The sequence below is a fragment of the Chiloscyllium plagiosum genome, chromosome 48 (genome assembly GCF_004010195.1).
Source record: "Chiloscyllium plagiosum isolate BGI_BamShark_2017 chromosome 48, ASM401019v2, whole genome shotgun sequence".
NCBI lineage: Eukaryota > Metazoa > Chordata > Chondrichthyes > Orectolobiformes > Hemiscylliidae > Chiloscyllium > Chiloscyllium plagiosum.
In genome coordinates this window covers 4,795,546-4,819,634 of record NC_057757.1, presented here as the reverse complement: position 1 = coordinate 4,819,634, position 24,089 = coordinate 4,795,546, and the positions used below count along the sequence as shown (strand labels likewise).

The following is a 24,089-nucleotide window of genomic DNA, read 5'->3' as shown; positions in this document are numbered from 1 at the left end:
GGGTCCTCACTCCTGGAAGTTTTCAGGCCACCAGAAATATCTCAGATTAAAATGTACTTACTCAGTAGACTATAGCAAAAACGATTCCCTTGAGTTAAACAATCTCAGGACATACAGTCATAGAGTCATAGAGATGTACAGCATGGAAACAGACCCTTCGGTCCAACCCGTCCATGCCGATCAGAAATCCCAACCCAATCTAGTCCTACCTGCCAGCACCCGGCCCATATCCCTCCAAACCCTTCCTATTCATATACCCATCCCAATGCCTCTTAAGTGTTGCAATTGTACTAGCCTCCACCACTACCTCTGGTAGCTCATTCCAGACAATTTCTCATTAAAGAATTTTGGAGAATATTTTGTTTGTGCGTTTTTAGGCATTAAGCGTGAATCCACAACTCTTACAATGACCACTTAATAATATTTTATGATAAGGATCAATCCTAAATTAAATTATAGTGATGGCTGCAACAATTAAGATGTTGATTGATGAAATTTTCAATTCACCTAGAAATAAACGTGATATTTATAGATCCAATTCAAAAGAAATTGGGAATAATAAAGGAACAATATGTAAAAATGTAATAAAGTCTTCAAAGTCGTAGAGTCATACAGTCATAGAGATGTACAGTACGGAAACAGATCCTTTGCTCCAACTCATCCATGCTGACCTGATATCCTAAACTAATCTTGTCCCATTTGCCAGCACTTGGCCCATATCCCTCTAAACCCTTCCTATTCATATACCCATCTAGATGCCTTTTAAATGCTGTAATTGTACCAGCCTCCACCAGTTCCTCTGGCAGCTCATTCCATACACGCACTACCCTTTGCGTGAAAAAGTTGCTCCTTAGGTCTTTTTTATATTTTCCCCTCTCACGCTAAACCTATGCCCCCTACTTCTGGACTCCCCCACCCCAGGGAAAAGACCCTGTCTATTTATCCTATCCATGCCCCTCATGATTTTATAAACCTCTGTAAGGTCACCCCTCAGCCTCCAATGCTCCAGGGAAAACAGCCCCAGCCTATTCAGCCTCTCCTGCTTTTCCTGCTCCTTGGATGCTGCCTGACCTGCTGTGCTTTTCCAGCACCACTCTAATCTTGACTCAAATCGTCCAACCCTGGCAAAATCCTTGTAAATCTTTTCTGAAACCTTTCAAGTTTCACAACATCCTCCTGACAGGAGGGAGACCAGAATTGCATGCAATATTCCAAAAGTGGCCTCACCAATGTCCTGTACAGCCACAACATGACTTTCTAACTCCTATACTCAATACTCTGACCAATAAAGGAAAACATACCAAAACCTTCTTCACTGTGCTATCAAGATGCAACTCTACTTTCAAGGAACTATGAACCTGCATTCCAAGGTCTCTTTATTCAGTAACACTCCATAGGACCTTACCATTAAGTATACAAGTCCTGCACTGATTTGCTTTTCCAAAATGCAGCACCTTGCATTTATCTAAATTAAACTCCACCTGCTACTCCTCAGCCAACTGGCCCATCTTATCAAGATCCCGTTGTACTTTGAGTTCCACTACACCTCCAATTTTGGTGTCATCTGCAAACTTACTAACTATACCTCCTATGTTCACATCCAAGTCATTTATATAAAGCAGTGGACCCATCACCAATCCTTGTGGCACTCCACGTGTCACAGGCCTGAAAAGCAACCCACCACCACCACCACCCTGTGTCATCCACCTTTGAGACAGTTCTGTATCCAAATGGCTAGCTATCCCTGCGTTCCATGAGATCTAACCTTGCTAACCAGTCTACTGTAAGGAACCTTGTCGAATGCCTTACTGAAATCCATGTAGATCACATCCACTGCTCTTTCCTCATCAATCCTCTTTGGTACTTCTTCAAAAAACTCAATCAAGTTCATGAGACATTATTTCCTATGCACAAAGCCATGTTGTCATCCCTAATCAGTCCTTACCTTTCCAAATACATGTAAATCCTGTCCCTCAGGATTCCCTCCAACAACTTGCCCACCACTGAGGTCAGGCTTACTGGTCTATAGTTCCCTGGCTTTTCCTTATCACCTTTCTTAAATAGTGGTATCATGTTAGCCAATCTCCAGTCTTTCAGCACCTCACCTGTGACCATTCGATGATACAAATATCTCAGCAAGAGGCCTAGCAATCACTTCCCTAGTTTCTCACAGAATTTTAGGGTACACTTATGTAAACTCCTACTGCCTTTATACTCTTCTAAGGATTCACTTGATCTCTACTGTCCATACCTGACATTTATTTTTCTTAACGAAAACCTCAATTTTTCTAGTCATCCAGCATTCCCTACACCTATCAGCCTTTCCTTTCACCCTAACAGGAATATACTGTCTCTACCATGTCACTTTTGAAGGCTTCACATCCTCCATCCCCTTACCTGCGAACATCTGCCCCCAATCAGCTCCTGAAAGTTCCTCCCCAATACCGTCAAAATTGGCCTTCCTCCAATTCAGAAATGCAAGCTTCAGATCTGGTCCATCCTTCTCTATCACTGTTCCAGAACTAATGGAATTATGGTCGCTGACCCTAAAGTTCTCCCCCACGACATCCCAGTCACTTGCCCTGCCCCATTTCCCAAGAGTAGGTCAAGTTTTGCACCTTATCTAGTAGATACATCCACATACCGAATCAGAAACTTTTCTTGTACACATTCAACAAATTCCTCTCCATCCAAACTCCCAAAACTTTGGCAGTCTCAGTCCATATCTGGAAAGCAAAATTCCCCTACCACAACCACCCCACCACTGGAACAGACACCTGAAATCTCCCCACAGATTTATCTCTCAACTTCCTACTGATCACTAGGGGGTCCATAATACAATCCCAACAAGGTGATCTTCCCCTTCCCATTTCTCAGCTCCACCCAAACAACTTCCCTGGATGTTTTCCCAGGAGTATCCTCCCAAGCACAGCACCTCATCAAAAGTGATACTCCCCCTCCTCTCCTGCACTACCACCTCCCCAATCACCCCAAAGCATCCGTATTCTGGAACACCAAGCCACCAATCCTGTCCATCCCTAAACCACATCTCTGCAACTGCCATGATATCCCAGTCCTGTGCTCCCAACCATTTCCTGAGTTCATCTTCCCTCCCTGACAGGTTTGTCGCATTGAAACAATGCAGTCCAATTCATCAGTCCTACCCTGTTCTCTGCCATGTTCTTGCCCACGCCAACATTCAACTGGGGTTTCCTTTCCCAACTGCACCAGCCTCAGACCATCTCCCTCCCCACTATCTCCTTGGGCCCCATGCCCACCCCCCACCTTACTGGTTCAAATCCTCCCAAGCAGCTCCAGCAAATCTCTCTGCCAGCACACCTGTCCCCCTCCAATTCAGGTGCAATCTGTCCTGCTTGTGCAGGTCACTTCGATCCCAGAAGAGATTCCAATGATCCAGAAATGTGAACACTTCTCCTCTGCACTATTTTGGTGTTGTCTGATTTTTGACTTTGTCCAACCTAGTCCAAAACCAGCACCTTCAAATCACTCTCACCCCTGACAATCAATAGCATTATATTTGAATGAATCCCTCCATTATCAGCATGTTAGTAGTTAGCTCTGACCAGAAACTGAACCGGATGAGGTATATAAATAACGTAGCTACAAGAACAGGTCAGAAGGCTGGGAACTCAGCAGCAACTAACTCACTTCCCAAAGCCTGACCACTAAATACAAGGCACCTGACTTGTCTGGACGAGTGCAGCTCTAACAAAACTCAAGAAATTTGACTCTGCTCGGAGAGGCTGAGAGCCAAGTTCGGTACTCATAAGGATGGCCTCAACCAAGACCTGGGGTTCATGTCACACTACAGGTGGCCCCACTACCCTATACACTCTCTCTTTCATTCACACACATGCGAGGTACACACACACACACACTCACACCCACGAGCACACCCTTTTGCAGGCTTATACTCTGTCTCACACACACACAAACTCTACCAAACACATGCACACACACACTCACTCTCTCCCACTCCACACACATTCCCTCTCTCTCTCTCTCTCTTTCCCCCCCAATCTCCCCTCCCTTACACGCATATAAGTCTATGGGGTGAATTTGCATTTGCAGAATTGTATTTACAGATACATTCTATTTTGCTCAAAAAGCACACAATCTGCAGGCAGTCACTTTATGTGACATTTTATAAATTCCTGCTTTGAAAATAGAACCAGTCTGACTCAAGATTGAAATACAGACAGACTCTAACCTCACACATTTAATGCATTGCCTGAGCAGAGATGTCACTTTTTTTTATAAAACCTTAAGTTATCTCAGGAATGTAACTTGAAAGAAGTTCAGAAGTTCTGGGATTTACATATTAATGAACCGAAACCTGCAATCCACTTTAAAAGATGAAAGACTTAACAACAATCTAGGTTTGTTCAATATATCGTATCAGTTGCGTGACACTATGATTTTGTGCCATAAATTTTGTCTCTTATGAACCTGCCCCACTAGCTACCTGATTGAAGGAGCTACGCTCCAAAAGCTAGTGTTTCCAAATAAACCTGTTGGACTATAACCTGGCATTGTGTGATTTTTAACTCTGCAAATATATCGCCATTCCTTCACTGTCATTGGGTCAAAATCTTGGAACTCCCATCCTAAGACCATCCTAATACCCATTTTCCTTCCCTCGGACGCTGAACTCACCCCAAAGACTGCATCAGTTCAAGAAAGCAGATCACTAAGGGTAAATAGGGATGGACAGTAAAGGCTGGCTTAGCCAGATATGCTCATTTCCTATAAATGAATTTTAAAATCTTGAAGTAGTGCAGATGAAATTTACCACGATGTTGCCTGGACTGGAGAATTTTAATGTTGGGGAAAAATTGGATGGGCAGGGGTTGTTTTCCTTGGACCAGAGGAGGATAGGAGGGGGGAATCCAGTTTGATGTATAAAAAGGATGAGGAACCTAGATAAAATGGATAGGAAAGGCTTGTTCGTCATGGCTGAAGGGGCAGTAAGGAAGGGACGTGGTTTTAAGGTGAGATGTCAGTGAGTTACAGTGATTTCAAGGGGAAACGTCACGTTATGGTGTCTGGAATTTACTGCTTAAAAGGATAGTAGAGGCAGAAATGTTCATAACATTTAACAAGTATTAGGATAATCAAGTGAAGTGCCCTAACCCACATGATTACAAACCACGAGCTGAAAGGTGGGATTAGACTGGATGGCTCCTTATCGGATAGAAAGGACACAATGGGCCGAATGGCTCCTTTCCTTACTGTAAATTCTTTTGATTCTACGATGCACAGATTCCCACCATCAGTTCAGCCACTGTCACCAGCTGCAATTTCCCTGAATTAAAATGGAGCTACATTTTTCCTCACGCTTCGTACCTTGTAAATGGGGTGCAAAGACGGCAGTTGCCTCAGAGTGGCCAAGCTGAATGTCTCAGCCATCAGGTAAGTCTTCAGAAGGTGGGAGACCAACTTAAAGTGTTGAAAGTCACAGCTCCGCACCCACATCTTGGCCAGCATCCAGTCGAGCTCAGCGTCCGAGGGAAGGAAAATGGGATTGTCTTCTCCCGGGGTCTGCTTCAGCTGTAAGCAACAAGAATGATTAATATGGAGCATCAGGAAGCTCCTGTATACATGCATTAGCAGAGAAGGGAATGTTGGTTGGTTTTAAGATGGGAATTCCAGAGCTTGGGATCCAGACAGAATGGCCTTCTGTAGGTAAGCTAAATCAGAGATGCAGCTGAGGCCAGAGTTGGAGAACAATGGAGATCTTGAATGCTTCTCAGGCTGGATGAGGTTACAATGATAGGGAGACACAAGGCTATTGGAAACAAGGATAAGAACTTTAACGTTGAGGTTTCATCAGATTGACCATGATGGTGTTATAATGGGTGAACAGGACTCGGTGTGAGTTGGGACATTGATGTGTAACTAAACAGACAAAACACGTTAACTAAATTAAGTTGATTGAGAACAACTTTGGAAGGATGCTTTTCCAAAAGGAGTTGGTTATTATCACAGTTGTGAAAAGTCAGGGTACTTTTCACACACAGGGCACCAACAATGTATCAGTCCTTGTACTTGATTGTTCTATTCAGTTTGTACAGCAACAAATGTACATTTGCTCTCTGAGGAATTGAACCAATGCTTTATCCTGATGTCTGTTTTTAAGTAGAACATACTTCTAACTCTCTAACGCTACTTCTGATGACTCATACATTGACCACAGATTTGAAAATTGCACATGTCATGCACTTTTTAAGAAAGGTGACAGAGAGAAACCAAGGAGTTACAGACCAGTTAGCCTAACATCTGTGGTGGGGAAATTGTTGGAGTCTGTAATCAAGGATAGGGTACCTGATCATCTTAAAAAAGTTCAATTTAGTCAGGGAGAGTCAGCATGGATTCAGGAAGGGTAGGTCAGGCCTGACAAACCTGACAGATGTTTTGAAGAGGTGACAAAAGTGGTGGACAGAGGTGAGTCAAAGAATGTTGGTTATGTGGACTTCCAGAAGGCTTCTGATAAAGTGCCACTTAACAGACACAGTTAGCCGAGGTGGAAGCCCACAGAAGTTAGGGTAAATTACTGATGTGGATAGGAAATTGGTTAAAAAGAACAAAGAACAAAGAAAATTTCCAGCCCAGGAACAGACCCTTTGGCCGTGAGCCAATCCAAATCTACCGTCTAAACCTGTCGCCCAATTCCTAAGCATCTGTATCTCTCTGCTCCTCACCTACTCACGCATCTGTCCAGACGCATCTTAAATTAATCTACTGTACCTGCCTCTACTACCTCTGCTGGCAACGCATTCCAGGCACCTACCACCCTCTGTGTAAAGTACTTGCTATGTGTATCCCCCTTAAACTTTTCACTTCTCACCTTGAAAGAGTGACCTCTCGTTATTGAATCCATCACCCTGGGAAAAAGCTTATCTCTATTCACCCTGTCTATATCCTTCAAGAGTTTGTAGTCCTCAGCCAGCTTCCCCCAATCTCCTTTTTTCTAATGACAACAATCCTAACCTACTCAACCTCTCTTCATAGCTAGCACCTTCCACACCAGGCAACATCCTCGTAAACCTTCTCTGCACCCTCTCCAAAGCGTCCACATCCTTTTGGTAATATGGCGACCAGAACTGTACACAGTATTCCAAATGCGGCCAAATCAATGTCTTGTACAATTTTAACATGACCTGCCAGCTCTTATACTCAATACCCCGTCCGATGAAGGCAAGCTTACCATATGCCTTCTTGACCACTCTACCCACCTGTGCAGCGACCTTTAGGGTACAATGGACCTGAACTCCCAGATCTCTCTGCCCATCAGCTTTTCCCAATGCTCTTCCATTTACTGTATAATTCACTCTAGAATTACACGTCCCAAAATGCATTACCTCACATTTGCCTGGATTGAACTCCATCTGTCACTTCTCCGCCCAACTCTCCAGTCTATCTACATTCTCCTGTATTCTTTGACAGTCCCCTATCCTTTCTGCTACGCCACCAACCTTCGTGTCATCTGCAAACTTGCTGGTTATACCAACAGTGCCCTCTTCCAGATCATTTATGTATATCACAGACAACAGTGGCCCCAGCACTGACCCCTGTGGAACACCACTAGTCACCTTTCTCCATTTCGAGAAACTCCCTTCAACTACTACTCTCTGTCTCCTGTTGCTCAACCAGTCTTTATCCACCTAGCTAGAACACACTGCACACCATATGACTTCACTTTCTCCATTAGTTTACCATGGGAAACCTTATCAAACGTCTTACTAAAGTCCATATATATGCCATCTACTGCCCTTCCTTCATCTATCAACTTGGTCACTTCCTCAAAGAACTCCATTAACTTGGTAAGGCACGATCTCCCCCGCACAAAACAATGTTGCCTATCACTGATAAGCCCATTCTTTTCCGAATATAAATAGATTTTATCCCTCAGTACCTTCTCCAGCAACTTTCCCACCACTGACGTCAGGCTCACTGGGTCTGTAGTTACCTGGAAGATCCCTACTACCCTTCTTGTACGGGGGTCAACATGAGCAACCCTCCAGCTCTCCCGCACCTCACCTGTATTTAAGGATGCTACAAAGATACCTGTCAGGGCCCCAGCTATTTCCTCTCTCGCCTCTCTTAGCATCCAGTCCTGGGGATTTGTCCTTTAATAACCTTTAGCCTACCCAACACATCTTCCCTACTTATGTCAACGTGATCCAGAGTAATCAAACTTCGATCTCTAATCTCAGCATTCATCATTTCCCTTTCCTCAGTGAACACTGATGCAAAGTAACCATTCAGAATCTCACCCATTTTCTCAGGTTCGACACACAGCCTTCCTTCCTTATCCTTTAGTGGACCAATCCTTTCTCTAGTTACCAGCTTGCTTCTTACATAAGAATAAAAGGCTTTGGAATACTCCTTAATTCTGCTCACTAAAGCTATTTCATGACCCCTTTTAGCCTGCTTGATTCCACGTTTAAGACTTGTCCTACTCTCCCGATATTCCTCCAGGGTCCATTCTGTTCTTAGCTGCCTGGACCTTATGTACGCTTCCCTTTTCCTCTTGGCTTGACGTATGATTTCTCCTGTCATCCACGGTTCATGAATTTTGACTTTCCTATCCTTTGCTTTCAACGGGACATGCCTATCCTGCACTTTCTTCAACCTATCTTTGAAAGCCTCCCACATATCAAATGTGGACTTCCCTTCAAATAGCTGCTCCCAATCCACATTACCCAGCTCCTGTCTAATTTTGATATTATTTGCCCTGGCACAATTTAGTACTTTTCCCTTAGGGCCACTCTCATCTTTGACTAAGAGTATTCTAAAACTTATAGAATTGTGGTCAGTATTCCCAAAGAAATCCCCCGCTGCAGCTCCTACCACCTGGCCTGGCTCATTCCCCAACACCAGGTCCAATATCGCCCTTTCCCTCGTCAGACTATTGACACACTGCTCTAGAAAACTCTCCTGGATGCTTCTTACAAATCCTTCCCCATCCAGACCTCTGGAGTTTTTGCTACTGCTGTTGGGGAGGTTTTAAACTAATGAGGCATAGGGTTGTGTATCCCAGTCAATGTTGGGAAAATTAAAATCTCCCATCACCACCACCCTGTTGCCTCTACATCTTCCCATAATCTGTTTACCTATTTGTTCTTCCAGCTCATGCTCACTGTTGGGAGACTTGTGTTACAGCCCCAACAATGTAACTGCACCCTTCTTAGTTCTCAGCTCTACCCATAATGCCTCACTACTGAAGCCCTCCATAGTGCCCTCCTTTAGCACAGCAGTGATATCATCCCTGATCAGCAATGCAACACCTCCCCCCCCTCCCCCCCCCCACTTTTACTTCCCTCCCTGTCTTGTCTGAAGCATCTATAGTCTGGAACATTTAGTTGCCAATCATGCCCTTCCTTCAGCCAAGTCTCTGTGGTTGCAATAAAGTCATACTCCCAGGCATCAATTCAAGCCCCGGGTTCATCTGCCTTGTCCACTATATTCCTTGCATTAAAGTATGCACTTCAGGCCAGCCAGTTCTTTTGCATTCATCTGCTCTCTGCCTATTCTTCCCATTATTAACGCTAATTTCATGATTCTTACTTTCTCCAGTTTCCACTTCGCTGTCTACTTGTCTTCTCTTCTGGTTCCCAGCCCCCTGCCACATTAGTTTAAAACCTCCACAACAGCAGTAGCAAAAACTCCCCCAAGGACATTAGTTCCAGTCTGGTTCAGGTGTCGACCATCCAATTTGTAATAGTCCCACCTTCCCCAGAGCCGGTCCCAATGTCCAACAATTCTGAACCCCCTTCCTTCTACACCATCCCTCAAGCCACGTGTTCATCCTGCCTATTCTTTCATTTCTACGCTGGCTAGCATGTGGCACTGATCCGGAGATCACTACTTTTGAGGTCCTTCTTTTTAACTTCCCTCCTAGCTCCCTGAATTCTGGTTTCAGCATCTCATTTCGTTTTTTACTTATATCGTTGGTGCCTATATGCACCAAGACAACTAGCTGTTCACCCTCCCCTTTTAGAATGCTCTGCAGCTGATTGGTGACATCCCTGACCTGACCACCTGGGAGATAACATACCATCCGAGAGTCCTGTTTTCGGTCACAGGACCACCTATCTACTCCCCTTACAGTGGAATCTCTATGACTATGGCCCTATGAGTCTTTTTCCTGCCCTTCTGAACAGCAGTGACCGCCATGGTGCCATGATCTTGGCAACTGCTGCCCTCCCCCAGTAAGCCGTATCCAAAATGGTATACCTGTTGAGTGGCAAGAAATAGGGAATTGGAATAATGGCTAAACACTTGAATTGGCAGGCCTTAGTTTTTCATAATATTCATCAATGACTTGGATAATGGCATTAAAGTCAAGGACCCAAATTTACTGACCACAAAACTGGGCAGCATTGACAACACATAAAACTACACATATATCGATCAATGAGGTGTATGGGCAAAGGTGTGGCTAATGGATTTTAATATAAACAACTGTAATTTAAAAAAAAAATTCAAGTGGGCATCTTTGGCTGATGGGAATGTATTGCCTGTCCCGAGTTGCCCTTGAGAAAGTGGTGTTGAGCTTCTTGATCCATTGCAGTCCATCTCGAATTAGAAATAGAATCCTACAGAGTGGAAACAGGCCCTTCGGTCCAACAAGTCCTCAACAATCGTCTGAACAGCATCCTAGCCAGATCCACTACCCCATCCCACCTTTACCCCTGACTAATGCAGCTAACCGATACATCCCAGAACACTATGGGCAATTTAGCATGGGCAAACCATCTGCTGTGGTTTGACCCACAATGCTGTTTAGGAGGGAATTCTAGGATTTTGACCCAGCAACAATGAAAGAATGGCGATATATTTCCCAGTCAGGATGGTGAGTGGCTTGAAGGTGTACTGAAGGGGTACGTATATCTGCTACCCTTGTTCTCCTAGATGGAAGTGGTCATGAGTTTAGAAGGTGCTGTCTGAAGATCCTTGTTGAATTTCTACAGTGCATCTTGTAGATGGTACACACTGCTGCTACTGAGTGTCAGTTATGGAGGGAGTGGATACTTTGTGCACCTAGTGCCAATTACGCAAGCTGCTTTGACCTGGATGGTGTCAAGCTTCTGCAGTGTTGTTGGAGTTGCACACATCCAGGCAAGTGAGGAGTATTCCATCCCACTCCTGACTTGTGCCTTGTAGATGGTGGGCAAGATTTTGGGAGACAGGAGGTGATTCGCCACAATATTCCCAGCCTCTGACTTGCTCTTGTAGCCACTGTGTTCATGTGGTGATTTCAGTTGAGTTTCTAGTCAATGATAACCCCCAGGATGTTGATAGTGGGGGATTCAGTGATGGTAACACCATTGAATGTCAAGGGTCAGCGGTTAGATTGTCTCTTATTGGTGATGGTCATAGCCTGGTCTTTGTGTGGCATGAATATTACTTGCCACTTGTCAGCCCAAACCTGGAAATTGTCCAGATCTTACTGCATTTGAACATGGACTGCTTCACATTCTGATGAGTTGTGAATGGTGCTGAACATTGCACAATCATCGGCAACCATCTCCACTTCTGACTTTATGATGGTGTGTGTGTGTGTGGGCCTAAGACACTAACCTGAGGAACTCCTGGAGAGATGTCCTAAAGCTGGGATGACTGACCTCCAACAACCACAATCATCTTTCTATGTGCCAGATATGACACCAGCCACTGGAGAGTTTGCCCCTGATACCCACTGATTTCAGTTTTGCTTGGGCTTCTTGATGCCACACTCAATCAAATGCAGCCTTAGTGTCAAGTGGTGTCACTGTCACCTAACCTGTGGAATTCAGCTCTTTTGTCCATATTTCAACCAAGGCTGTATTGAGGTCAGGAGCTGCATGGCCCTGCTGGAACCCAATCTGGGTGTCACTTCGCAAGTGCTGCTTGATAGCACTATTGATGATACCTTCCACCACTTGACTGATGATCAAGAGCAGACACATGGGGCAGTAATTGGTAGGGTTGAACTTGTTTTACTTTTTACATACAGGACAATCCTGGGTATTTTCCACATTGTTGGGTAGATGCCAGTGGTGTAACTGTACTGGAACAGCTTGGCTAGGGGAGCAACAAGTTCCGGAGCACAAATCTCTAGCACTACTGCCAGAATGTTGTCAAGGCCTGTAGCCTTTGCAATATCCAGTACCTCCAACTGTTTCTTGATATCAATCCTTTTAACAATAAAGGACATGATTCCATTTGCCCTCTTAATTACCTGTGGCACCTGCAGACCAACCTTCTGTGATTCATACACAAGGACACCCAGGTCCATCTGCATAGCTGCATGCTGCAACTTTTTACCATTCAAATAGTAGCCCATTTTACTGTTAGTCCTACGAAAATGGATAACTTCACATTTATTCATGATGTGGAGGTGTCGGTGTTGGACAAAGTTAAAAATCACATAACTCCAGGTTATAGTCCAACAGGTTTATTTGGAAGTACAAGCTTTTGCAGTGCTGCTCCTTCATCAGGTGGCTAGTGCAAGTAACTACCTAATGAAGGAGCAGTGCTCCGAAAGCTAGTGCTTCCAAATAAACCTGCTGGACTATAACCTGGAATTTTAACTTTGTCCAGCCCAGTCCAACACCAGCACCTCCAAAACATTAAAAATCTTTTGAACCAAGAATATAATCATATTACGAAGATACAGTGTCAGATATAATATTGCCAGGAAGATTTAACTTCAGGCATGAGCCAAATAAAACAGAGTTGAATATCTTGAAGAAAAATAATTCTTAATATACAAAATTGCCTCCAAATTCCCCACAAAATCAGAAGCTGAACAAAGAGATTAATGAGGCAAAATAGTGTATAATAGTAGAAAAGCCTAAAGTGTTCCTTGAGGTGTGCAAACTTCTGAGGGGCATTGACAGAGTAGATAAGGAGAAGCATCTCCCTTCAGTAGAGGGGTCAATAACCAGGCAGCATAGTTTTAAGGTAAGGAATGGTAGGTTTATAAGGGATTCATGAAGAAATTATTTCACACAGAGGATGATGGGGATCTCAAACTCATTGCCTGAAAAGGTTGTAGGTGCAGGAACCATCATAACATTTAGGAAGTATTTATTTTAAAGCTTGTAAAGTCATGGCATACAAGGCTAACGGCTAAGTGCTGGGAAATGGGATTAAAGTAGATAGGTGCTTGATGATTGGGGTGGACACAATGGAATGAAGGATTATTTTTGCGCTATCATACTGTATGGCTGTGACCATGTGGGTGAATGTACAAGATTTCCATGGCTCTGTGTGAAGACAGACAGTGGAATTCTCCCTGCTTTTCTTGCTGATACTTAACCTCTAATGAAGAGCAATAGCAACAGATTAACTGATCTTTCTTTCATTGCTAATCTATATGGCACTGCCATGCGAAATTAAAATGCATTATTTGCCTACAAGGCAACTGAGATTGCACCTCCAAAAGTAACTTCTTGGGTGCACGGCTCTTTGGAATGTGAAAATGGTACCTAAATGCCATTGTTAGTTATGTTGTCAGACTGATCATCCTACATCCCAAAACTTCATAGGACAGTTACAGCACAGATAAAAGCCATTCAGTCTGTTTCCTGTGCTGACTCTACAAAAGCAAGTCACCTTGTCACACTCCCCACAACTTCCTGCTCTCGTCCCATAATCTTTTGTCTTTATGTAATGATCCAATTCCCTGCTGAGAGCCACAAATGAATCTATCTACCTCACACTCTCAGGCAATGCATTCCAGATCCTAAGCACTTCTGTTTCATACAGATCTTGCTCTTGTTGCAATTACTTCTTTTGCCTTTCATATTAAATCTGTGGCCGCTTGGTTCTCGATCCTCCCATCAATGGGAGCGGTTTGTCCCTGTCTACACTGTCCAGGCCCCATCTGATTTGGAACATCCTGAATCAATCTCCTCTCAGCCTTCTCTTGTCAAAAGGAAGTAGTGCATAGTTCTCTACTCTATCTACGTCACTGAAGTTCCTCATCCTGGGAAAGGATAGATGTCTTGTAAATTCTTGGAAATCTTTTTGCCAACTTCACTTGTGTTTTCACATCCCTGCTAAAGTCTAGGACTGAGAATACTCCATTTCAGGCAAAGCCAGTGTTCGCTGAAGGTTCACCATATCTTCCTTGATTTCATTTTCTGTTTCTATTTATAAAGCCTTGGACCCCAATTTTGCTGTCGCCTTTAGTGATTTATGCACACGATTCCCAGGTTCCTGTCTTCTGACACCCTCTTAAAGGCACATACTGTTTAATGTGCACTGTTGGGTGTTCAATCACAGTTTACCCATATTTACCACGTCAATTCTACTTGTTAAAATATATGTTGTGCATTTGGACTGTATCACTGTTCTGATGCACATCAAAGTCTATTGTTGTTTGTTCAAATTTAAGGCCTTATTCTCTTAGCAAGACTGCTGGAACCCACATTTCATCTAGTTACAGGTCTCTAGGCAGATTGATATTTAAAGTCTTTGAAAGTAGCATCTTTCTGGGCCATTTCAGACAGCAGTAAAGAGTCAACCACATTGGCTGTGAGTCTAGAGTCAAGCTTAGGCCAGACTAGATAAAGGCACCAGATTTCCTTCCCCTAAAGAATATTAATGAACTAATGAATTTTTATAACTGTGTATAAAAACATGATGATTGTTACTGAAACTACTTTCAATTCCAGATGTATTAATTGAATTTAAATTTCACCACCTGTGGAGGTGGAATTTGAACCTGTGTCCCCAGCGCTTTAACCTGATCCTCATCCAGAGACAGTACCACCACTCCACCTCCCCATTTTTAAACTATTTTCCCTAGTTGTAGCAGGAGACTACAAGAGGAAACATCCTCCACTCCACTCAAGCTCTTGTGTGTTTCAATAAAATTGCCTGTGCTAATCTCCAGTGGGTTTAGGCCAAACCGTTTCAAAACTCTGATCGTAAGATAAGACTTCCAACTCAGGAATGAGTCATATGGATCTTCTCCTAATTTCTTCTAAAGCAACTGTATCTTTCAGGGATGAGGAACTTCAATATGAAAATAGATTGAAGAAATTAGGACTATCCTCCCTGGAGAAAAAAACAGTAAATCGGACAGAGACTTTCAAAACCATGAGCAGCTGGATTGAGTAGATAGGGACAAACCGTTCCCATTTGTGAAAGGAATGAGAAGAAGAGGGTATAGATTTAAAATGAGTTGCAAAAGGTGCGAATATAACATGAGAAAAACGTTTTTTCTCAGTGAGTGGTTTGGGTATGGGTGTGGCGAAGAAAGGTTCCAATAAGTTACAAGAGGGCATTGGATGATTATCTGTATAGAAATAATGTACAAAGATGCGGAAAAAAGCAGATTGACACTTGGTAATGATGGTTATTTGAAGAGCCGGTGCAGACATGATGGGCAGAATGACCTCCATCAGTACCATAACACTTTGTCAATTCTGTGATAGATTGAAAATAAATGTATCTCCATTACTTGCTTCAGCGTGGAGTTCCTGAGAGACATCCTGACCATTTCATCTGTCACACAGAAGCTCGATGGGATTTTGTTGCATTTCTCTATCAGGACTGGGTTGAAGCCGTTCAAGAACTGGTTTTCAAAGAACCAATCCTCCTTCCAATGATCTTTTGCAAATACTGAGAAAGAGAAAAAAAAAGTTAATATTCCAGAAATACCAAGGTCCTGTTAACAACAATTTAAAGCTAACTCAGTAGAAGGCTTGGTGAACACAGGCAATCCCTCCACACCAGACAAGAACTCTGTGACTCAATATTAATAGTCAAACTTGTTTCTCCTCTGGTACACAGCAATATGTTTTGAGTAAACAATGGCCGCTTTTTGTCATTAATAGAAGAGGCTTGATTGATATCGAGAATAAGGATTCAGCACAACCTAGTGCAGAGAGCAACTTTTCAGTTTCATGTTCTATCTTGTGCTGTCTGAAGAATTTTGAAATTTACTGCAAATGCTGTGGTCCTCTCCGTTGGAACCATCTGAGATGCGTTGGATAGATTCACTGTCAGCAATCCTACTTATCGGTATCAGTCAGACTTACTGATAACAAGAGGGAAAGAAGCACACATCTTCAGCAGAAGAAAGACTCTGTATTGTTTAACACATTAGGTTTACACTTCATAGCTCGTTACATTACATTCGAGTTACATGAAAATCTCTTGGTTGCATTAAAGCTACATTTCATTGATAGTATCTGATGATTATTTAATTCCTTATTCCTATGAAAAAAAGCCAATACCTGTATTTATACATTGTGTTGTTTTAAAGGGATATAACAAAGGAAATGAGACTGCCACTTTGCACAAAGGTCATTCCCACAAACAGCAGTGTGATAATAACAAGATTATCTATGTTTTTAAAAGTTGTTTGAAGGACAAATATTGGGCTGAACACCTCAATTCAAGGAAGGAGATAGTCAGAAAGCAGCAAAGTACAGGCCACTTAGCTTAATATCTGCCATTGAAAAATATTATAATGCATTACTAAGGAAGTAGTAGCATGATTATGAGAAAATCATAATACAGGCAGGGTGAACATGGTTTTTGAAAGGGCAATTATGTTTGATAAATTTATAGGTGTTCTTTGAAGGTGTAACAAGCACGGGAGGTGGTGACATAGAGGGAACACCACTGGACTGGCAATCTAGAATCCCAGGTTAGTGTTGTAGGGACATGAGTTTAAATCTCACCATGGCAGCTAGCAAAATTTGAATTCAATAAAATCTCAAATTAAAAGTGAACACATTGTTGATTGTTACAAAAGCCTATCTGGTTAGCTAATGTCTTTTCAGGAAAGGAATCTGCCATCATTACCTGGTCTAACCTACATGTGACTCCAGACTCATAGTGATGTGGTTGACTCTGAAATGGTATAGAGAGCTAATCAGTTCAAAAATAATTAGAGATGGGTAATGAATGCCAGCTTTGCCTGTACCCACATCTAATGCAAGAATACAAAAAAAAAGAAATCGCTGAATGGGGAAATCAAAGGATACTGCATCATTTGCTTTCCAGAAGACTTCTGATAATGTGACACATAAAAGGTTGCCTTACAAGATCTGAGTTCATGGTGTTGGGGTGATATGTTAAAAGATTAATTCACTAATGGGAAATAAAGGGTCGGGATAAATGGTTATTTTTAGGTTAGTAAATCATAATAGATGGAGTCCCACATGGATCAGTTTAGGACCTCAACTATGCAGCGATTTGGTAGAACAGAACTTGATTATTGCTGAAAAAAGACATTTCAGCAAGGCTTTTCATCTTGCACTCATCAGGACAATTCATAAGAATATCATTAAATGTATGAGATGGAGGACTTATTGGTTGGCAAGTGGACTCTGATTAGTAGAGTTGTTGTGATAGAGAATGCAAAAGTAATGATGATTGGCAGTGATCTGCCAAATTTTAAGTTTTAAATCAAGCAAGTTGACTTTCCTTGGTCAAGGCATTCTCCTGAGAAAGGAACCAGTAAGAAGTTGTCAACTATTTTGTTGACCTGAAACAGGTCCTTATCCCGTACACAGAAGCATAGAATCATATAGTACAGAACAAGCCCTTGGACCCATCATATCCAAACTAATCCCACCTTTCAGCAGTTGCCTTTATTCTTGAATGTTATGACATTCAAACACTTTTTAAAGGTTGTGAAGTTTCCCATCTCAATTACCCTCCAAAGCCACTTTTTCAGATTCCCACCATCCTGTGGATGAAAACCATTTCTTCAAATCCCCTCTAAACTTCCTGCCTTTCACCTTAAAAGTTATGCCACCTTGTTAATGACCCTTCAACGAAGGGATGCCATCCACACTGTCCATACTAATCACTATCTTTCCATTACAATCAGGACCCTGCAAAGCTCAAACTTCTCTGCATCAAAAAGAAACAACCCGAGCTTATTCAGCCTCTCTTCATTGTTAAAATACTCCTGTCCAGGCAAATTCCGGGTGAATCTCCTCTTTCCCCTCAGTGCAATATATGCTCTTTCTGTCTGAGAATGACATTTACTTAAATGTTTAGAAACTTATTAATATTAATAAGTTGGATTAGGGGGTCAAACAATTGTATTGTAACCACATTTGCTGATGATACAAAGATTTTCAGGGAGGCAAGTTGTGCGGGGTTTAAAAAGAGTATACAAAGGGCCATAGATAAAGTTAGTGTCAAAAATGATGGTAAATGGAGTATAATGTGGGAAAATGTTAGGTGTTTTACTTTGACAAAAAGAATACTAAAACAGATTACTATTAACATAAATTTCTCAGTGGCCAGTGCCTTACTGGATGTCAACCAGGAAGGATCAGCGCAAAGAGATTCCTCTGGAAGACAACCACACTCAAGACTTGAATTGATACCTCTGAGGTTGCTGGACAGGTGGGGAAACTGTGCGGAACCACTCAAACTGCATACCTGACATGGAATATTCATTGTTAATATCAGGAGAGTTGAAGTTGTACTGAGTCACCTCAGAGTGGCACATGCTCTATGAAGTCGAGATTGTGGTACTGGAAAAGCAGAGCAGGATAGGCAGCATCAGAGGAACAGATTCTCCTGCTCCTCGGATGCTGCCTGACCTGCTCTGCTTTTCCAGCACCAAACTCGACTTTGATCTCCAGCATCTGCAGTCCTCACTTTCTCCTACATGCTCTATGGAGACAAGTTCAATTTGATTGTAATCTCTGCAGTTCACAAATCACAATGTTTTGTTATGCACTTTCAAAACTGTTATCAATAAAGTGCATTTTTGGAGCAAAAGAATCAAATATTCTTGGCAAGAAAGCTGATAAATATGCTCATTAGCACATCATCAGTTATGGTAACTTCCTACACATCTCGTTTTCTACATTCCAATTTCATTCAAAAATATTTCATTATCTATAAAGTACCTTGAGAAATCATGAGGTCATTAACAGTCCTATAGCAATGCAGATTCTTTCTTTCTAATTGGTTTCACTGGTGTAATAAATATTGTATTGTTGAAATTTTTGTAATACTATCTCAGAGTATGAGCTCTCCTAATTTGGGAAGGAATGACTTAGTGGTAGAGTCACTGGGTTATTAATTCCAGAGACTCATGCAATTTTCTGGTGCCAGGATTCAAATCCTGCTATGGTAGATATTATAATTAAAATTCAATAAATAGCTGGAATTAAAAAAGGCTAATGATGAGCATGAAACTATTGTAGGCTATTGCAAAAACACATCTGGTTCACTAATGTTCTTTAGGGAAGGAAACCGTCCTCCTTATCTGGTCTGACCTACATGGTTAACTCTTAGCTGCCTCTCAAAAAAAGAAATAAAAACCAGACAGACCACCTGGCATTGATGAAGGCACTAGAAACAACAATGGCAAACTCAGCCCTGCTGCAAAGTCACCCTTTCTAACAACTGGGAGCTAGGGTTAAAATTGGGACAGTTGTCTTACAGGTATGGAAAGTAACAGCCTGATATAGTTATAGACAAAATCCTAGACACCAACAACTCCACTGCTAGTGTGTTATAGACGAGGCCAGACCACTCAAAACATTCTTAAGCAGGCAGCCCAGACCATTTGTTGCGGTAAGTGTACAGTGAAAATTATCCGGAATAAGTTAGCAAGGTTGACTAGCAGGTTTTAAAACAGACAAAAAATTGGATGTAGGTTCGCTCACTGAGCTGGGAGGTTCATTTCCAGACGTTTCGTCACCTTACTAGGTAACATCTTCAGTAGGCCTCTGGCGAAGCAGTGTACATGATTCCTGTTTTCTATTTATATGTTTGGGTTTATTTGGGTTGGTAATGTCATTTCTTGTGGTAATGTCATTTCCGGTTCTTTTTCTCAGGGGGTGGTAGATGGGGTCTAACTAGATGTGTTTGTTGATAGAGTTCCGGTTGGAATGCCATGCTTCTAGGAATTCTCGGGAGTGTCTCTGTTTGGATTGTCCTAAGATGGATGCATCAGAACATTATTTCAATGAGCCAACACACACTGCAGCACAGAGGAACTATGCAGAGCAGAGGAAAATCACCTATACAGTGTATTCAAAGGGTCTGAGTGGGTTGCGCTTCGTCGGGTCGGTGTGGACTTGTTGGGCCGAAGAGCCTGTTTCCACACTGTAAGTAATCTAATCTAATAAAAAAAAAATGGGTACCCAATGAAAACAGTGTGATTTCTCAGCAACAAACCCAAACAAGCAGACAAAACACGTCCAGAAACCCTAGCCACTCTCCTCTACATCAAAGACTACTCAGACCCCTTGGCATCATGGTAATCCACAAACCCACAAACACACTAAAACAGCAGCTAATGAACTTGAAAGACCCTATACAGACAACAAGTAAAACTAATATCATTTACAAAATACCGTGCAAGAACTGCAACTAACACTACGTTGGACAAACAGGCAGAAAACTAGCCACCAGGATACATGAACACCAACTAACCACAAAACGACATGACTCTCTCTCACTAGTATCCTTACATACAGATAAGGAAGGACACCACATCGATTGGGACAACACATCCATCTTAGGACACTCCAAACAGAGACATCCCCACAGGAAATGACATCACCAACCCAAAGAAACCCAAACCTAAAAATAGAAAGCAGGAATCATGTACACTGCTTCACCTGAGGCCCACTGAAGACGTTACCCAGAAGGGTTATGAAATGTCTGGAAATGAACCTCGCAGCTCAGCAAGCGAATCTACATCCAGAGCCTGAGCTACAAATCTTCTCAAAACATGCTACGCCAAAAGTTTATTCACAAGATTACACAATGAAACACAAAGAACAGAATAAAGAACCACTACAGAACTCAGCCTATCCAAACTAGACTTAATTATGCTGTTCCAAATATACACAAAAGTCGCAATAAGCAAACCCCTTACACACAGAGCAAAAAAATGAAACAAAGGCTTACAGGTTGAAGTTAGAAGGGCAGAAGAAGAGATTTTAGCAGACTGTTTCCACAAAGCCCTTAGCTGAACTCCCCAGCTAGTTCTGGACTGAACTGCTCAGCTACAGACCTGGCTACACAGCTTTCCCACTGGTATACAGCAAAGGTGGTGCTACAATGGTATTCAATTGAGAGCAAATTGCCCTTGGAGTCCACTTACTCCAGATCCAAAGAAATCTCATGGCATCAGATTCAACATGTCAAGAAATCTCCCATTGATTAGTCACAACTTCTCAACTGATGAATCTGTCCTCCTGTATGATGAATAACACCTGGAGGAAGCTTTGGGGATGGCAGACATTGGATGGGAGTCTTGGCCCGAAACGTCGAATCTCCTGTTCCCTGGATGCTGCCTGACCTGCTGTGCTGTTCCAGCAATAAAGTTTCAACTTTGATCTCCAGCATCTGCAGACCTCACTTTCTCCTCGAAGACTGCTATCACCTAAAAGGTCAAGGGCAGCACATACATAGTGTTAGAAATGGGGAAAAGTGTTGTTTTGCAGATATAGAAAAAGCGTACAGAAAAGGGGTATAGCAAGAGAACTATTAACTCTGCAGATATTTAGGGAAGAGTATCTCTACCTTTCAGTGTATAATTGTGGTTAATTAAATACTAACTTTGGTGTGTAATTATTATAGCAAATAAGTTCTTTTTAAAAATTAGGTTTTCAGCAAAAAGCTGAGATAACCGAAATGCTTGGGCTATACAAAATGATACAAGTTAATGAAATGTCCGAGGATGGAATGTACCAGCAGAATTGATACAAAATGTTAAACCAGATCTTGATGTACTGTCGACAAAATAATGTGTGTGTCAGCACTTACAGAGAGGAAGGTTGCCAACCTGGGGAAGGGGGCAATGGGCATGGAGCATAGATGGGCAGAGGCAAAATACTAAGAGAGATTGGGTAATGCAGGAGTCGGGAGAGGTGACCTCACGCAGCTCAAAAGTATAACTGCGTAGTAGTTTGAATAATCATCACTTCAATTGCTTTCTGCAATTGGAGTCCTTTCTTGCAAGATCATAGAATAAATTGTCTTGTTTCCAGCTTTGGTGGTCTCGTCTAAAATTTATTGAATTTTGTTTCTAACAATAGGAACACCACCCCCTTCAATCCACTCATAATGCCAACTTGGAAATGTATTGCTGTTCAGCAGTGGTAATAGGTCAAAATACTGGAACTCCCTCCCTAACAGCATTGTGGCCTATATCCCATGACTGTAGTAGTTCAAAAAGGCAGCTCACCACCATATTCTCAAGGGGGAATTAAGGATGGATAACAAACCAGTGACACCCAAATCCTATGTTAGAATTTTTTAAAAACACTTTGTTTGCAAATCTCCATTACCTGCAATGGGATTGTTGACTTTCCAAAAGATGTGATCAAAGTGCTCAACAGAGGTCCAAGGGTGTTCTAAATTTTTCACAATCTCCTTCAGTCCCACTTCTGCAAAACTAAACAAATTGTGATTAAGGTTTATGAAACATGTTATTATTCAGGAATTTGAAAATGAAGGAAATGTGGATGTTAGCTTTTAGTTCTGTGAAGATGACTTGTTTAATTTTAAGCAAGGGTCAGAAAATCATTTGAAATAGTGAACTAGCCTTTCTAAGAGAGCATGTGACTTCAGCTAAGTACTGAAGCAACTACCTGCTAAGTTAATTGTCACATGTGGCAACCTTACACGTGTATAGGAAAATCGTCAGCCTGGAAATGGTCTCATTAACCAAGATATAACCATTAGGAAAGTGAAGAAAAAGCTATCATCATGTAAGGTGACATGCAATGCCTCCCCATGTGGTGTCAGGGTTGTGTTGGCTCACCGGTGGCTCGGCAGAGAGGAATGCCCAATAGTATATGCCTCCCAGATATTGGCTGATGCATAATGAAAATATAGCCAGATAGAGAAGGAAGGTTTGGCAGTCATCTTTGGTGTGAGAAAGTTCCACCAATAAGTTTGTAATAGTAATGAACCACAAACCCCTGCTAGGACTACTTAAAGAGGATAGGACCATGCTGCCCATAGCTTCAGGCCATACACAGCCATAGACTCTTAATTTGAGTACAATTACAAACTGGAAAATTGTCTGGGAGTCCAAGTAACAAATGCAGATACTTTGAACCACCTCCTACTGGCAGATACACCACTGGTGGAGCTGCCATTTCGAAGAATCCTTTCTGGACACACTTCCAGTCACTGCTGACAATATCAGACCGTGGACAAGAAAAGATCTGTCCTAGCAAAACTAAAGCAGCCGGTGGTGGGGGCCAACGCAACCAGAACTGAAACTGCTCAGAACCCAAGAAGACCAGATCATCACAGAGGATTGCATATTTTTATGAGGAGTAAGAGTGAATGTCCTGAATAAAGGTCGCCGCCAGACACTGCCTGAACTCCACCAGGGTCACTTGAGTGTTTCCAAAATGAAGATATTGACAAGTGATGTCTGGTAGCCAGGATTAGATGCTGACATGACCACTTTGGCCAGGCAGTGTCTGAAGTGCCGAAAAGGACAAAGTTTACTGTCAGCAGCCCTCCCACATTCACAAGAATGGCTGGGTAAAACCTGGACTCTGTTACTACACTGGTCCTTTCATCGGCTGTATGTTCTCAGTCATTGTGGACACCCATTCAAATTGATTGGATGCGCATAGAGTTCATTTGTCAAACATGGTGACAACAATTGAAAAGACGCGAGCATCGTTACCATCCATCATCCAATGGTCTGGCGGAAAGAGCAGTCCAAACTTAGAAGGCAGACTTAAAGAAACAGCCTACAGTTTCACTCGATGCCAAAACGTCTTGGTTCCTGTTTGATTATCAGGCCACCCTCAATGAACTACAGGGACAGCTCCAGCAGAGTTGCTAATGGGGAGAAGACTCCACACCAGGTTAAAACTGATCTTCCCAGACCTGGCGGGCAAAGGATTCAACAGCATCAGGAACCCCGAATGCCAGTCACAAGACTCCACTAACTGAAAGAGGCAGTTTACTTCAGGGGGCAAAGTTTGGTGTTGCAATCATGAGAATGGGTAAGAGGCATGTTAATGCGACGTAGGGTTTCATGATGTACAAAGTTCACTTAGGAGAGGTGGCCCTGAACAAGTATGCAGACCACGTGAAAGCTG

The 24,089-nt window shown here is 42.4% G+C and overlaps 1 protein-coding gene across 1 annotated transcript in view; it reads right to left on the bottom strand.

Moving 5' to 3' along the window:
- LOC122544391 (polyunsaturated fatty acid 5-lipoxygenase-like) overlaps positions 1 to 24,089 on the bottom strand; it is a 45,484-nt gene that overhangs the window by 9,861 nt on the left and 11,534 nt on the right. The window contains exons 4-6 of the mRNA XM_043683637.1: positions 22,308 to 22,414; positions 15,482 to 15,642; positions 5,368 to 5,571 (exon numbers count right to left, since the gene is read on the bottom strand). Of these exons, the coding sequence (XP_043539572.1) occupies positions 5,368 to 5,571; positions 15,482 to 15,642; positions 22,308 to 22,414 (472 nt within the window). The remainder of the gene's footprint in view (positions 1 to 5,367; positions 5,572 to 15,481; positions 15,643 to 22,307; positions 22,415 to 24,089) is intronic.